The sequence below is a fragment of the Pipistrellus kuhlii genome, unplaced genomic scaffold, assembly GCF_014108245.1.
Source record: "Pipistrellus kuhlii isolate mPipKuh1 unplaced genomic scaffold, mPipKuh1.p scaffold_m20_p_35, whole genome shotgun sequence".
NCBI classification, from domain to species: Eukaryota; Metazoa; Chordata; class Mammalia; order Chiroptera; family Vespertilionidae; genus Pipistrellus; species Pipistrellus kuhlii.
In genome coordinates this window covers 2,244,392-2,261,177 of record NW_023425535.1, presented here as the reverse complement: position 1 = coordinate 2,261,177, position 16,786 = coordinate 2,244,392, and the positions used below count along the sequence as shown (strand labels likewise).

At 50.1% G+C, this 16,786-nt stretch overlaps 1 protein-coding gene across 3 annotated transcripts in view; it reads right to left on the bottom strand.

Moving 5' to 3' along the window:
* Nucleotides 1-16,786, bottom strand: part of VSTM4 (V-set and transmembrane domain containing 4) — an 81,193-nt gene that overhangs the window by 22,934 nt on the left and 41,473 nt on the right. For all 3 annotated transcript variants that reach the window (XM_036461216.1, XM_036461217.1, XM_045570685.1), the window contains 2 exons: nt 3,550-3,656; nt 2,196-2,257 (listed from right to left, as the gene is read on the bottom strand). In XM_036461216.1, coding sequence (XP_036317109.1) covers nt 2,196-2,257; nt 3,550-3,656 — 169 coding nt within the window. The remainder of the gene's footprint in view (nt 1-2,195; nt 2,258-3,549; nt 3,657-16,786) is intronic.

The window sequence follows — 16,786 nt, the reverse complement described above, 5'->3', positions numbered from 1 at the left end:
GAGCTTATGCTATGTGCACCTCTTCTTTATGACGTGCACGTTTCTGACTCTCCCCTTTCCGTGACGCTGTCACTTCTTGCTTCATTGGTGTCGTGTATTCTACAGTCCTTTGTCAGACGTACGGAGGACAGATACGCCACCCAGTCTCTGGCCTGTCTTTTCATTCGTGTATTCACAGCTTTAATCACAACAGACCTTCTAAATTCCAACATAACAAACCTGTGCCTACCCCGGCGTTCGGGAGGCATGCTATCTTTAGGAAACTGTTTTTCCTTGTTCCTTCAGTCTCCTGCTCCTTCTCTAGTCTGTGTGTGGTGGAGATAGGGGCTCTCATCTCCGTGGTTTGGATGGTCCAAGAGGCCCATTACCTCTGCAATCAGTCAGGGAGGACAGACGTGTAGATCGGTTTGGAGTTGTTGATTCTGTTCTGTTGGTCTATTTATCTACCTCTGTGCTAGCACCATACTAACATACTGTGCTTCAATGTAATCCTTTGGAGTTGGTATTAACTTCTGGGTCCTTTTCCTTCAAAAATAGCTTGGTCCTTGGCAGTTCATACACATTTCAGAATAGTTTTGCCAGTTTCTCTCCCTCTCTCTCCTGCACAACTGATGAACAATAGGAAGCAACAGTATGATTACAAAGACCATAAAATACCCAACACCAACACTGATATAAAGAAATTAGTGAATAAATAGATAAGGTAAGGGGTCCATCTGCTCCTTACAAAAGAATTTCAAATAGTAAATGCGGACAGATTGAGGAAAATAGCAAATCACCATTAATACACCGTAGCAACTTCCACCGATGAATGCTAAGGTAGTGGGCCAAGTCTAGGGGTAACAGAATATCTGCATAGCCTTGATGGATCTCCCCTAAAATACTTACTTATTTTAAATTTTAATTAATCGATTGATTTTAGAGAGAGAGAGAAAGAGCAAGAAAAACATTGATTTGTTGTCCCACTTGTTTATGTATTCATTGGTTGCTTCTTGTATGTGCCCTGACCAGGGATTGAACCCACATCCTTGGCGCATCAGGACCTGAACTACCGAGACAGGACAGAATATTAACTACTGCAGTGGTTTTGACAGGTCTACAAATTCTTTGCAGCTGCTCCCTCAGGAGGCGGAGCTTAACTCCCCTCCCTTGAGTGTGAACTGGACCGAGAGTGGATTCTAACACCACAAAACAGGAAAACAGAAACGTGACACTGAAGAGGCCTGCAGTCAGCACCTTAAGCAGGCGACGAAGAGTCTCTCTCTCTCTCTTCCTTTCTCTCTCTCTCTCTCTCTCTCTCTCTCTCTCTCTCTCACACACACACACACACACACACACACACACACACCATGAGTAAGATGCAGTGGCATCATGCTCCTCTGGGCTGTTCTTCCCCAGATCCACAACCCATTCCAGTCATCAGAGGAGCTCAGAGGAACACAATTCAAGGACATTCTGAGCAGCATTAACTGGCTACTGCTCTTCAGAACTCTGAGGCCTGGGCGGACAGGACAGGACAAGGACTCCTGAGGAAGGCGAGGGGCATGACACCCAGTGCAGTGCCTCTCCAGCTCGGGTCCGAGGAGACAGCAGTGAGGGGCCTCGGTCAGACCTGAGGTGGTTGACAGACAGATCTGAGATGGTGGACATGATGAGCAGGGAGAGTGCCTAGCTCTGAGGGTGCCCTGCAGCTGGAGAGAGCGCTCCCACAGGGGAGTGGGGCTGGGGGATGGACACGGACTAGCTCACCTCCTCTGTAATCTACAATTATTTCAGAATATAAGCGACACCATCTTGTAAGTTCTTCACTGTGATTATACAAGCAGGTCCACTTCCTACTTATACAAGCAGGTCCACTTCCTACTTACATATTCCTGAGGGTGAGTTCTTCCTTCTCCTGAGGAAAGCAGCCCTTAGGGTAAGGACTGCACTTGGATTGCAGAGAAGCCAGGAGGGGACTAAGCAGGTAGGGGAGCGGTGCCAGGGCTGGTGAGCAGGCACAGCGCCCCCACCTGGGCACAGCAACCACACCCAGGCACAGCAAACCCCCCACCCCCTAGGCACAGCGCTCCCTGCCCCGGCACAGTGACCCCTCCTGGCACAGGGAGTCCCCGCAGGCTTCAGGTCAACAAGGGACCACTGGGCCTGAAGTGTGTGCAAGGCTTGGGGACAAGGAGCCACACTGGGTCACTCACCAGGGCGTCTCTCCTTTGTGGCTTCAGCAGCTTCAGCTTGTGGGGCGTGGTGGCGGTGGGCGCTGTGGGAGTCAGTCAGCGTTCAGCTCGGGATTCCTCTCGGGCTCCCCACACCCACACACCAGGAGCACCACAGACACCCTCTGTGCACTCCTGGACTCCTCCCGCCCTGTGGAGAACTCTGGGCTGGGATCGGGGTACCAGGGGGTGGCCCTTCTAGGCTTTGGACATGCCCATCCCTCCCATCATCTGGTCCCGTCAAACACTGCCTCCACAGGTGGTCAGGTGGTCTTGCAGTCAGGGAGAAGGAGGGCAGGCCGAGGCTGCGTGGTACCGCCCTGCGGGCCTGCTGCACACCAACGCTGACAGCAGTTCTCACTGGTCACCAGGGAGGGTGGAAACTGGGGCCTTCCCCAAGGTCATGTAACTAGTTTATGGATGATCTGAGGCTTGAACTTGGCCTTGAAAGTCAGACACGCCTCACTTCAAAGCCAGGCTCTATTACGTGGGTCTTGGGTCACTTCAGCCCGGCCTGCACCCTCTCACACTCCGGGACCCCTCAGGGAGGGCACCCTCTGCGCTGACTGAATGGGACATGCAGCAGCTCACAGTCACAGAGGCAGGGCTCTGCACCCTCCCCAATCCTCACTCCTGTGCCTTGCAGGTGCAAGCCCCTCCGCCTCTCTGCCTCCGGGGACGGCTCAGCCCCAGCCCAGGGCTCCGAGTGTCCCTGGAGGACACCCTGGAACCCCAACTGAGGGACAAAACGCATCGTGCCTCATTTTTAAATGGTTCACCGGGCAATCCTGGTCCTTCCAACTACACTTCCAATTCCCTGAAGTCTGGACTTCTCTTACATTGGCCAGTTATTTTCTCTCCTCCAGAAACACCCATCCTCCTCGTTTACGTTCCTCTAAGTCACAACTGGAATCAAAGAATAACCTTCCTTTCATCCTCAGAACGAGTCCAAAGTAAGTTACCTACCGGGCTTACGTCTCTAAAACAATCAGAGGGCCCCCTTCCCCTGAGCGAACCAAGATGATGGGACCCCCTGCCCCTCCCCACTGTGTGCAGAGCGGGCTGGTAGCTGAAAGTGAAGTCCACTGCGGAGTCAGTCTGTGGATGTTAACCTCCCCTCCCAGCTAACACCATGCTGGCCCCATGGACCTCCCCACCCACAACGGGGATGGGGCTCGGCTGTGACCAGAATCTCGGTGGGGTTCTCTGGACCATATGATCACAGATGTCATGTTCTCCACCGCCTCCTCTCCCGATCCTGAGGCCACGTCTCACGCCTGGCCCACTGCCGGGCCAGCCACGGTGCCTTCTGGCGGGAAGGCACACCGCTGCCTACCTTTGGCGGGGACTTCAGGGGGAACGTCAGCCTTCTCCTTCCGCCGCTTGCCCTTCTTGGGCTGCAAGGGGGCCAGGCTGGTCACGCTGGTGACAGTCTCCCCTGAGCTGTGGAGGAAAATGGTCCTGGTGAGGCAAAGGCGTTCTGTTCCAGGGAAAGGGAGGACGCAGTAGTGTCCAGGCTCTCAGCGTACCCCATCCTCACGCTGAACTGGGACCAGTTCTGCTCATCTCAGGGATGTGTGCAGGTCTGCCCTGACCCTGGGCCAAGGTGGGACAATGAGATGAACAAAGTTCAATGTCCCTGGAGACACTGGGGCCAGCCTGTCCACCCTGTCCACCCTGGAGCGAACAGCTGTGTGGCTTACACCTGGTCCCACTGGCTGCACAGTCTAGCATGGCTAGTAGGATATGAGAATCCCTGTAAACTTCTGCCTGAGAGCCCAACTCACAGCTGTGTGGTTCACGAGTTCAAACCCAGCAGATCCCGTCTCATGAGCAGGACCTGGGAGTGGCCCTGGGAGCCCCAAAGGGCCATTACTGTCCGTGCTCGCTCCTGCTGCCACCACCCGGCCTTCAGGAGGCCAAGTGAGGTCACCTGAGAGCTGTCTTCAATCACAGAGCATCAGCTCCTTCCCAGGATCACCCAGAGTGACGGCTGAGGAGCTGCTGACACCCTCACCCAGGGAAAAGCACTCAGCATCCAGCATCTTGGTTTTCTATGTAAAAAGGCAAGATGCTCAGTGCCTTTCCCTGACTGACATTAGTGAGCAGCCAACCAAAACCTGCGAACAGATTGTCCTGATGTGAAATCTGTTCCTGATGCTGCATGTGGGGTGGAATCCACAGGCTTTCTGGAATGGCCTTCAGTCTTCTTCCAAATGCATCCTACTGGCTCTAGCCGCCCTGAGGGCAGCCCCTCTCAGAAGCTCTGGTCTTTGGTCACAGTGCCCAGCCAGGGAGGCACAGTCACTAGGACAGGCTCTCTTCCTAACACAAAGAATTTCTAGAAATCCGTAAGAATATGGCTGACTGCTAATAATCAGAATGAATGAAGGTGGTAAATAGTTTCGTAGGCAAGAGGAAAGGCTCTTACATTAAAACATGCTAAAACTCATGAAAGGGCCTTTCCAGCAGGGCTCAGTGGTTGAGCATCGACCTACGGACCAGGAGGTCACCATTCTGTTCCTGGTCAGGGCACACGCAAAGGTTGTGGGCTCCACCCCAGAGTGGGGTGTGGAGGAGGCAGCTGATCAATGATTCTCTCACATCACTGATATTTCAATCTCTTTCCCTTCCTCTCTGAAACCAATAAAAACATACTTTTAAAAAATGAAAATGAAACTCATGAAAGGAACCCAAATGAAAACGCAGTGCCCTTCCTTGCTCCACATATCAGAACAGCAATCATCAAATTTAAGGCAAAGCCATTCTGGGCAGGGTGTAGGAGTCAGGTGCTCAGAAGCACAGCTGGTGCGAGTGAAACCCTTCCCGGTGGGAAACAACTTGCAAGTCAGAATAAGGGGGACTCTCAGGGTTACAGAGGCTGCTTTTTTTTTTTTTTTTTTAAGTATATGGGGATTGAGCCCGCAACCTGGGTTTGTGCTCGGGACCCATCAGTCCGCAGGCCGATGCTCTGTCTGCTGAGCCAAACGGGCTGGGGCAAGGCTTCTACTTCTTGCCCTGGCAATTTCACTCCCAAGTCTTTATTCTGTGGCTATTATTGCACATGTATGAACATTTATGTATGAGGCACTATAGAGGCACTGTGGGTAACGGCAACAGACGGAAAACAACCCAACTGTCCCCCAGCAAGGGACTAGCTGAGGAAATGTGGAGACTCCACAAACCCACACCTGGAGTCCCTGCAGCTGGGGGAGCAATGGAGACTCCATTGTGACTGAGGAGAAAATATACACTGTTAAGTGAAAAAACCTAGGTGCTGAGAAATGTGTAAAATGTGATAATGTTTTAATATAAATAGGGGACAATAAGAATATATATATTAGTATTTCCATATGCATGCATAAAGAAACTCTGCAAGTATTCATATGAATTTAAAAATAGTGGATCCTTAGAATGCGGTGCTGGGGAATAAACAGAAGCAGGATAGCGAGAGAAATCACTATATATCTACCTAATAATAATATGCAAATTGGCCTGTACGCCATCACATAATGAAAGATCAGCAGGCTGCTTGCCCGCTCCCTGCACTGGCCCGGAGACATGAGACTCATGTAACTGCCCCCAGCAACAGGCCCTGGGACACAAGGCTCGTGTCCCCACCCCTGAGCTGGCCCAGAGACATGAGGCTTGAGTCCCTGACCCCTATGCCAGACCAGAGATATGAGGCTTTTTCCCCATCCCTGGACCCATGTGCCGACCAGGGGGCATGAGGCTTTTGTCCCTGCCCCCCTATCTATTTGGGGCAATCCACAGAGGAGCCCCGGATAGGTGGGCGTGGCCTACCTCTTTGGGGTGATGGATTGCAGGGCTCCCACACTGTGACAGGGCGATAGCCAGGCTGGGGGATTCCCCCCGCCCCTAGTGCACGAAATTTGTGCAAGAGGCTCAGCCCTCACAGCCCGGCTTTGTCTGGAACATCATCCAGTCTAATTAGAATAATACGCTTTTATTATTATAGATTAGAGGGCTAATGCACAAAATTTGTGCACAAGGGAGGAGTCCCTCAGCCCAGCCTAAAACCCTCTCACAATCTGGGACCCATTCAGGTCTGACTGCCAAATCCCTGTGGGATTGGGCCTAAACTGGCCATCAGATATCCTCTTGCAATCCAGGACCACTGGCTCCTAAGCACTCGCCTGCCTGCCTGCCTGCCTGCCTACCTGCCTGATTGCCCCTAACCACTCACCTGCCTGCCTGATTGCCCTTAACTGCTCACCTGCCTGCCTGATCATCTCTAACCCATCTGCCTTCCTGCCTGTCGGATCACCCCTAACCACTTGCCTGCCTACCTGATCACACCTAACCCCTCTGCCTGCCTGCCTACCTGATAGCCCCTAACCACTCGCCTGCCTGCCAGATCACCCCTAACCACTTAGCTGCCTCCCTGATCACCTGTGGCTGGGGCCCAAAACTCAGGGCCCACCCAGCCCGAGAGTGGGCAGCAAGGGAGAGTAACATGCTCCTGTTCCTGGAATTGTCTGGAAGAAGGGGTGACAGTGCCCAAATGGAGGCAGGCAAGGGAGGGCCCACCTCGCCCTTAGAGCTCAGGGCTGGGAATCAGAAAACGCAAGTGAGGCAGCATAAACCGAGCTGCCCTGTGAGAGAAGCCAAAGCCCAGCCACACCCCCTTCCTAACCGAAGGCGAGAGGCCTCACGCTAGCTGCCTGGCTGTGCTCCGGCCCAGGTCAGTGCAGTCTCACTCTCTCAGGGTCGTCCTCACTCCCTCGGGCTCACCTGGGCTGCACAGCTGCTCTCGGAGGGGCCCTGGCCCTCATACATCCAATTAGTCCAGGGCGATCTCTGGCCTCAGCACAGGAGCTGAGTCAGATGCTGCCTCAAGTGCTGTTCAATCTTCCTGCTGCTAATGATGGGCACTCCTCATCCCTGGCACAGTGCCTGTCCCGGCTGCAGAGATTGGCGGGTCTGACCAGATGCTGGGATGCCAGGACCGTCCCAGGAAGCCCGTGGGAAGCTGTGAATGGGGCACAGGGAGGTGGGCGCTCATCCTGCCAGCATTGCCCAGACCGGCGTCCCGGACCTCCTCCACCTGATCCTGCGACTCCACAAAGGCCTTCAAAGTCGTCCTTTAGCTGATCCCATTACCTTCCGGAGCGCCCCATGCCTCCTCCCTCCTGCCTGCACTCCAGGCCGCACCCAGGGACCCTGACCTGCGTCCCGGAGGGTTGGCCCCTCAGTTCCTTTCCAAGCTCTCCGTGCTCCCTCTGCCAAGGCTGCATGCGGCTCGCTCACTACCCCACGGCCTTGAACCTCAAACCGGAAAGTGCCAAATGTCCACGGAGCAAAGCTGGTCTCAGCAACTATGGTGGCAACTCACTGGCATCAACAATAACAGGTTTCCGCCCCCAGGGCCGCTGCCATTGACCAAGGCCAAGGCTCAGACAAACAAGGCAGACTTCCTGGCATCGCACAGGGCTCCACGGCCCCTCCTGCCACTGGAATACACGAGGCCAACCGATGCCACCTGCCAGGAGCTGCTTAAAGGGGCAGAACCTCACTTTCGAGGTGGATGAATGGTGCCACTCACTCCTGTGATGCCCCTGAAATGTGTCTTACATAGTGAACTTTTAATGACCATCTTACCAATAATATTGTTATTATGTCATTATCATCATTATTCTGGAATCTTCTCTGAGTCCTTGAATGCGGGGCCAGGCACAGGCAGCTCTCTGCACCCGCACCTACAGCTGCGCCCTTCCCACTGCTCTTTGTGCGGCCGCCTTCCTGCAGCACCTCCTCCTGGCTCCTGTGTGATGACTCACAGGGCGCCCAGCTTCCATGAGCACCTGGGGCCGCGTCAGCTCTGTGGCCAGGGGCCTGGGCGGGCATCATCCACTCTCCTGTCAGTTCTCATCTATGGAACAGGCCCAGCCCAGCACCCACTGACGGGCTTGTGGGAAGTGAAGGCGGTGCATGTCCTTGCTGGACCCTGTGCCCGAATGTGGATGGGTTAACAGCGAGGCTTGGTTACTGTTGTTAATAGACTGCCGTCCCCAGGCACCTGCCTGCCCACTCCCATCTCCTGCCTCCTGCTCTGCCCGAACCGCCAGGCTCTTCGCTCCGGGAGCCGTCCCTCCAGCCCGGCCTTTTCCCTGCTTCTGCGCCTGCCCAAGCCAGTCCTCTTCTCCTGGGACACTCATCCTTCATGCTGGACCCACAGCTCACCTCCCCTGTCACCCAGACCCCTATACCGTTATGAGAACCTCCTCTGGGTGCCATGACAGCTCTGTGGGACCCAAGGTGCTGCCATAACGTTGCCTCTCTGGGTCTCCCTTGAAAGTCTGGGCCATGTTATTCCGACCTTGCTCTGCAGCCTTACAGGCGTCCTGTGCAGAAGACTCACTCATAAGTACTGACTGAATAACAGAGCCACCTGCATGGATCTCACCACTCACCAGGCACTAACTCATTTAATCCGCCCAGCAGCACTATGTGCTAGGGCAGTGGTCGGCAAATTCATTAGTCCACAGAGCCAAATATCAACAGTACAACGATTGACATTTCTTTTGAGAGCCGAAAACCGACTTCTGCGCATGGGCCACAAAGTTTCAATCACACTGTATGTGCACACCCCATGTGATATTTTGTGAAAGAGCCTCATTTAAGGGGCCAAAGAGCCACATGTGGCTCATAAACTGCAGTTTGCTGAACATGGTGCTAGGGCATCATCGTCGCATCCTATCAGAAACAGTGACAAACTGCTCAACGACACACTGCAACCGGAGACAGCACAGGCAGCCCGGCCGCAGAACCTGGAGCTACCACAGCAGATGCCTGTCAGGGAAGGACGGGAACACTGCGTTACTCAGTCCTGCACAACAGGGCGGGGCGTACACATCCACTTCCGGGCACACAGCTTCGGGTTCTTTTGGAATTGTGAGCCTGCTTTCATTCTAAGATCCTGAGTGAATCATTTGTTAATTAGATCCCATACTTCGATTGCTGGGGTAGGTTTACAAATATGCCATGGCTCAGAAAATGCTTCAAACTGAGCTCAAAAGCAGAGAAGCTGTGCTGTGGCTCAACCAACACAGGGAGTCTCCGCCCACGTGTGTGAGAAAGTGGGCACCAGAAGCATGCAGAAGGCTTGCCTGCTGCAGCTGTAGCTGCCATCGGTACAGGTGACATCGATTAATGTCTCCCGTTTGCAAATACTTTGTCATCTCAAACCTGGAAGAAGAGGTCAAACTAAGGGTCAGGAAATGCCCAGCTGGGGGCCGCCTCTTCCGGGCCCTTGTCCATTCTCGCTCAACGGGCTTGCACATGACCTATTCTGAACCCACTCGTGTGTGGAGGGTGAGGACCCATCACAGCTGCATGCACGTGGTGCATGGCGTTTGAGCTGCTTCGCTGGGCGGCGGGACGGGCTGTGATCAGAGTTGTGTCCCTGGGAGGCAGGTCCGATGGGCAGGCTCTGCTCCAGGACACTGGCCGGGGGAAAAAGCGCTTCCCATCCTGAAGGTCAGGGCAACTTCTGACTTCATGGGTGACAGAAACTCAGGATGAGACTTGTTTTCTTTCCGTTGACTTCTCTCAACAAGCCATAGAATTCTCTAGAGTAGGGGTGTCTAACTCAATCAGAGAAGGGGCCAAAATCTAAAATCCAGCCTAAATCGCGGGCCGAATGGTTTACTGAACAGTCATAAACTGTCATTGTGATGGAAACGCAGCGGAGTGCAGTGATGACAGCACGGTGCGGGCCACATTGCAAGGCCTGGCGGGACGGATTTGGCCCGCGGGCCTTGTGTTTGACACATGTGCTCTAGAGCCTACGGGTTCTGGCCCACCAGTGACTGCAGGCTCCGCCAGCATGCGGTCCCTTCCTGAGGGTCCCTCCCCCGGCACCTAGCGCTGGTCCTGTGCTCTCTGCCATTCTCCCTTCAGAGGACTGGTTAGAGGACCGAGAAGGACATTTGTCTGGATCAAACCTGAGACACCTGGGTCCCCACTGCCCACTGCCACAGCTCAGATGATGGAGCCAGTACCTGCAGCTGCTGGCCGGACAGGGTGGGAGCACACAGCCGAGGCACAGCCTGACTGTCACAGTGAGGTACCGTGACAAGCACCTGGGCTGCATCTAGTCAAATCGGCATGAGGTTCTAACCAGGTTCTAATCTACGAGGACAGTGGAAGTCAGTGCAGCCCATTTCCAGGTTTGGGGAGCAGGGCCAGCCCTTCAGGGTTCGGGGTGCAGTGGAGTACAGGCAGGCTTTCCAGAGGCAGGTAGGCCTGTGGCTGGCCCAATAGAAGCCAGGCCCACAGGGAGAGCTCAACGCAGGCCCCCAACCAGTCCTGCTGACGGCACCCACTGGTCGAGAGGACAGCATTTAGGGACTGCGGTCAGACCTGACCTCTAGTAGGAATCCCAAACCCCAATGCCGGCAGGCTGGGATAATGCCCTCCCTGTACTTCCAGCCTCGGTCAGCACCAGCTCAGAACGGGGCAAGAGAAGGAGGGGGCCTGGAGAGGAGGGGAGCGGCCCAAGCCCCTGGCACCGCGTGGTAACGTGGAAAGGCAGACAGGAATCTCAGCATCCCCAGGAACTCCGCAGGCTGCTCTCCAGCCTCTGGCCACCCAGCCACAACCCCCCACATCTCCAATGCGGGTCCTAAGGCCTGATGGGGCATATACTCTAATTAGAAACACGTAGATTTCTTGAGGTGTAATTTACTTACCATAAAGCGGACTACTGTAAGTGTACAATGCAATCATTTAGTGTACTTATAAAGGTGGGCAACTGTCTCTACAATACAGTTTTAGGACCTGCGGTCATCCCCAAAAGTTCCCTCTAATTTACAGTTAATCTTTATTCCTACCTTCACGCTAAGCAACTACTAATCTACTTTCTGTCTCCACAGAGTTACCTTTTCTGGGCATTTCAAACAAATAGAATCATACCATATGTAATTTTTTGCATTTGAGTTCTCTCAGTGAGCGTAATGTTTTTGAAACCCAGGCATGTTGTAGCATACATCAGCAGTTGTTCATTTTTTATCAAATGGCATTTCCTTGGATGGATGTACTAAATTTTGTTTACCTGCACAACAGTGGATTCATATATTTAGGTTTTCCCAGCTCTGTTACTATGAATATGGCAGCTATGAGCAGCTATGGATGTCTACCTGTAGACACCTGCTTTCCTTTCTTTTGGGGTAGATTCCTATGAGTGGAATTGCTGGGTCATTTGGTAAATTTATGTTTACTGTTTTATGAAACCACCAAACTGTTTGTCAAGTGGCTACACCATTTAGCAGTCCACAGGGTCCCAGCCTTCCCCATCCCTGCCAAGACGCGACACCCCTGACTTTTCTACGTCAGCCATTGCGGTGGGTGCACAGAGGCATCACATGTGGTTTGGTCTGCGTTTCTCTGGTGGCTAATGATACTGAACGTATGTTCACAAACTTGTTAGTCATTTGTATACATTCTTCAGGGAAATATCTACTCAAATCTTTTGTCCATTTTTAATTGTACTTACCATCTTCTTACTGAGCTGTGAAGAGTGCTTTAATCATTTTGTCCCACACCATCTGCTTTCTCAAGTTTTCTCAAGGAGTTTGGGAAGGACTGGCATTCATTTTTTTCTGTAATACTTAATATACTTCACCAGTAAAGCAATGTGGGTCTGGGCTTCTCTTGGTTGGAAAGTTTTAACTAACAAATCAATAACAATTCAATTTCTTGACTTATTACAGGTTTATTCAAATTATAGCTCTTTTTTTAAATTGGTTTTGGTAATTTGTGATTTTCTAGGATTTTTTTTTATTTTATTTCATCTGTGTTGTCTACTTTGTTAGAATAAACTTGTTCATAATTTTTCCCTATGATCCTTGAAATTTCTATAGGGTCTTATTTGTTTTCCTTCCCAATTTTGGTAATTGTTTTGTTTTGTTTTTTTCTCTCCTTGCTCTCTCTTATTTATTTATTTATTTATTTATTTATTTTTTTCACGGACAGTCTAAATTAAGGTTTATATATTCTGTTAAACTTTTCAAAGAACCAACTTTTGTTTTCATTATATTTCTACTAGGGGCCCAGTGCACAAACTTGTGCACCTTGTAAGGAGCTGTAGGCCACGAGGCTGTGGTAGGCACAGAGTAGGTCTCAGAACATCTCTTGCAGCCCTCGGCCACCTGTATGCCTGAAGCCCTGCTCCCACCACAGCCACTCCCACACGCTGATGGTGCTGGCCCTGCTCTCACCCGCTGAAGGCACAAAGCAATTGGGACCAGTGCCGTCAGTGGGTGCAAGCTGCAGCTGCTGCCCAGATCACCCCTCAGGAGCAGGGGAGGTGGAGAAGCCCTGAGGAGCGACTGGGGCTGGAAGCTGCTGCTCACAACCGCTGATGGTGCTGAGCGATCAGGACCCACACCAGCTGGCAGCAGTGGGTGTGATCAGCCACTTCGGAGCTGGCAGCGGGTGCGAGTGCCAGGTGGGAGTGCAGCAGCAAGAGCAAATAATTTTTATTAACCACCAGAGGCTCACCCTGATGACAGTGACTGGTGTCCTGCCTTGGTCTGGCACTCCCACTCATCTACTCCACCATCCTGCCATGGCCGATGCCCACCATGCTCTTCACATGCCCCCTAGTAGTCATAGCAACCGGTTATTTGGTTGTTCTGTTGTTCAGTCTATTTGCATATTAGCCTTTATAAGATGTATGTGTGTGTTCCATATCATTGATTACTGTGTGTGTGTGGGGGGGGGGGGGGGGTTCTCTTAATTGATGAGAGTACTAGAGATGACTGCATGTCCCTCCCCACATTGTATGCTCCACCCCATTCCCACACTGCCCCAGGCCTTCACCACCTTATTGTCTGTGTCCATAGGTAATGCATATGCCGATAAGATCTTTGGTTAATTTCTTCCCACCCTCTCTCCCCCTTCCTTCTGAGATTCATCAGTCTGTTCCCTATTTCCATACCTCTGGTTCTATTTTATTCATCAGTTTATTTTGTCTATTAGATTCCTTGGCCACTTATTTTTATTTTTAGATTTAATTGTTCATAGGTGTGTATTTATTGGCAGCGGCTTCTTCTTCTTTTTCTTCTTCTTCCTCCTCCTCTTCTTCTTCTCCTCCTTCTCCTTCTCCCCTTCTCCTTTCTTCTTCTTGAATACCCTTCAACATTTCATGTAATACTGGTTTGGTGGCTTCAGTGTGACTTTGGTGCTCAGTCCACACCTTGAATGTGTCCTTTGTGGATGTATAGCATTCTAGTCTGGCAAGATCTGAAACTGTCCACTGGGTGCACTGGCTCTGGGACCTCCCAGGAGTTGCAAAGTCAGCCACTGCCTTACTTTGTATCTAAGGCTCTTTTTTAGGTCTATATCCATCACAAAGAGCAATCTTCAGATGGCTGCTACTTATATTGGGCTTGGAAGTGCCCTAGCGAGGTCAAACTGTGAAGGAAGGAAGGCTGGTTCTATTGCTGGATCATGGACCTCTTATTGATAGGTAAAGGGCATTACCACTTGCTGCTTAGTTGAGAGATTTTAGTAAACTCTGAAGCCTGAGCCAGGGCAGACCATTTATATGGAAAAGTCAATGCAAACAGTTTAGTTGGAGCTGCAAATTGGATGGGACAGGATCTCAGGGGATCACCAGGGTGGAACAAACAGTGTGAGCCAGTTTGATGGAAACTCAGATATGGCTTCCCATCAGCTCTGCAATAGGGGAAGTCTCAACATAGGAACAATGACCCCTGTGAGCACCCCATATGTCCCTGGATCCCCCAAAACCACTGCCCAGTGCTGGAGCTCAGAGGGAGCAAGCCTGTGCAAGTTTGTGTTTTGGCACTTTAAGAGGAACTGCCTGGGTCTCCAGCAGCCTCTATGTCACTGAGGCACAATCCCTGCTGGTTTTAACACTCCAGAGTTACAGGGATTCTCTTCCCAACTATGAAACCCTGGACTTGGGGGCTGGAGTGGGGCCAGAACCCTTTGCTTCTCATAGCAGGCCTCAACAGTGAAGATATCCTTCCTGATTTAAAAAAAAAAAAAAAATGCCATTTGTGTGTCAGACCAGCCTGTTCCACATCTCTACCCCCTTCTACTAGTCTCAATGCACTTTCTTCTTTAATTCTATAGTTGTAGGACTTCCATTCAGCAGCATTTCAGGTGGTTGGGAATGACGGTGATTCTGTATTTCAGTTGTAGTTTTGATGTGGTTGTGGGAGGCAATGAGTAGCCATGTTTATCTATGCCGCTATCTTGGTTCTCCCTGATTTCTGTTCTAATCTTTATTATATCCTTTATGCTGCTTGTATTTTATTTCACTGCACTTTTTTCCTAGTTTCTTATGGTAAAAGGTTAGGTTACTGATTTGAGACCTTTCCTCCTAGCTAATATAGCTATTTAAATCCATAATTGTTTTCTGTAAGCACTGCTTTTGTTGCATCCTATACTATACGTTTTGGTATATTGGGTTTTCATTTTAACTTGTTAACCGAGCAGGACCTATAAATACATCAAACGTAAACAATACCGGGAACGGGTAGGATGTATGAATACATCCTGGAAATATATGCTGCGCCCTGAGAGGGACGGTATATATTTTTTGTAATCTTTATAATTGTTTGTAAAATTTATAATTTTTTTTTAATATTGTTGATTTTTTACAGAGAGGAAGAGAGAGGGATAGTTAGAAATATTGACCAGCTGCCTCCTGCACATCCCCCATCAGGGATGTACCCGCACCAAGGTACATGCCCTTGACCGGAACCGAACCTGGGACCCCTCAGTCCATAGACCGACGCTCTATCCACTGAGCCAAACCGGTTTTGGCAAGTTTATAATTTTTTAATTCGATGTTTCCACTATTTTGTTGGTATTCTTTTCTATTTGTTTGTAATTTTGTATTTTCCTTTGTGCTTTATATATATAAATAAACAAACAAACAAACAAACAAAAATATATATATATATATATTTCATTTATTTTAATTAAGTATAAATAAAAAATAATAATAATCATATGAAATTAGGTCCTCCAAGCATGACATACTGACACGTCCTAGTGAAAGAGTACGCGCCCGTTACAGGTTGCGTAATTAAAAAGGGAACTCCCCGGTTAACAGGTTAATTAATTCAAAATAGTTTCTACAATAATTCCTCTTGTGATTTCTTTTTTGGCCAGGGTATTATTTAGAAACATGTTATTTTAAATTTTAAAACGTTTAGCAATTTCCTGGATCTTTCTGTCATTGATTTCTATTTAATTCTGCTGTTGCCAGAGAACAAACTTCATATGATTTCTAACATACCCTGGGCCTTGCATACCCTAGACCAGCGTTTTTCAACCGCTGTTCCGCGGCACACTAGTGTGCCGCGAGATGTTGCCTGGTGTGCGGTAGGTGCAGACAAGACAAGAATTTTATAATTTTTCACAATTTTGTTTACTTAATATTTCATAATAAAGTAATTATAAAATACTTCCTTTGTGTTTATTTGATTCCTATTCAAGAGAATTACTTTATATATAGTCAATATAGGCACAGAGTTAAATTTTTTAACATTTTCTAATGGTGGTGTGCCTCGTGATTTTTTTCATGAAACAAGTGTGCCTTTGCCCAAATAAGGTTGAAAAACACTGCCCTAGACATTCTTAGGAAGGATGGTATTGAGGAAATCTATTTCTAGACCCTCACCTTCCATGGTATTCTTTCTTAAGAATTCTTAATTTTTGTTTAATGGCCTAGCATTTGGCATATTCTGAAGAATGTTCCAAGGACACTTGAAAATAATAATCCTGTTGTCACAGGGTAGAGCATTCTTATGTGTGGGGTCAAATTGCTTGATCTTCTGTGCCCTTATTGATTTTCTGTCTAGCTATTCTATCAATTATTAAGAATGGAACAATAAAATCAACTATTATTCTAGATCATCTACTTTATCTTTCAAATGTCTGTGTTTGCTTCATGTATCTGAGGCTCTTCTTTAGATCCATATCCTATCTAGTAAAGATGAAATATGCAAATTGACTGTCACACCATCACAAAGATGGTGGTGACCACAATGGAAGCAGGGTTTCTATAACACAAGATTGCTGCACCCACAGTAGAGGTGGGGTTTCCGTAACACAAGATGGCGACGACAACAGCGGAGGCCGAGTTCCCATAACAAACTTTAATGAGCAATCAGCAGGGACCTGAGGCTGCACCCCCTGCCTGGCAGGGCTTGACAGGGGACCTCAGGCCACATCCCCTGCCTGGCAGGGATTGATGAGGGGCCACAGGCTGTCCCCCCTGCCCTAGGCCAGGGGACCTGAGGCTGTTCCCCGTACCCCAGCATTGGGGGACCTGAGGCTGTGCCTCCCACCAGTGGGGCTTGACAGGGGCTCTGAAGCTGTGACCCCCATCTGGTGGGGCTTGACAAAAGTGGAGCTGACTGGGTCTGGATCCAACCCAATGTGGGTGGGGCTGCCTGGGTCTGAGACTCCTGCAATTTTGAGGCACTGTAGGTGGGCAAGGACTTGACTCTGGGGCCCACAGTGCCCCCCATACTCTGACAGAAGGGAGATTTTCATACACATTTTAC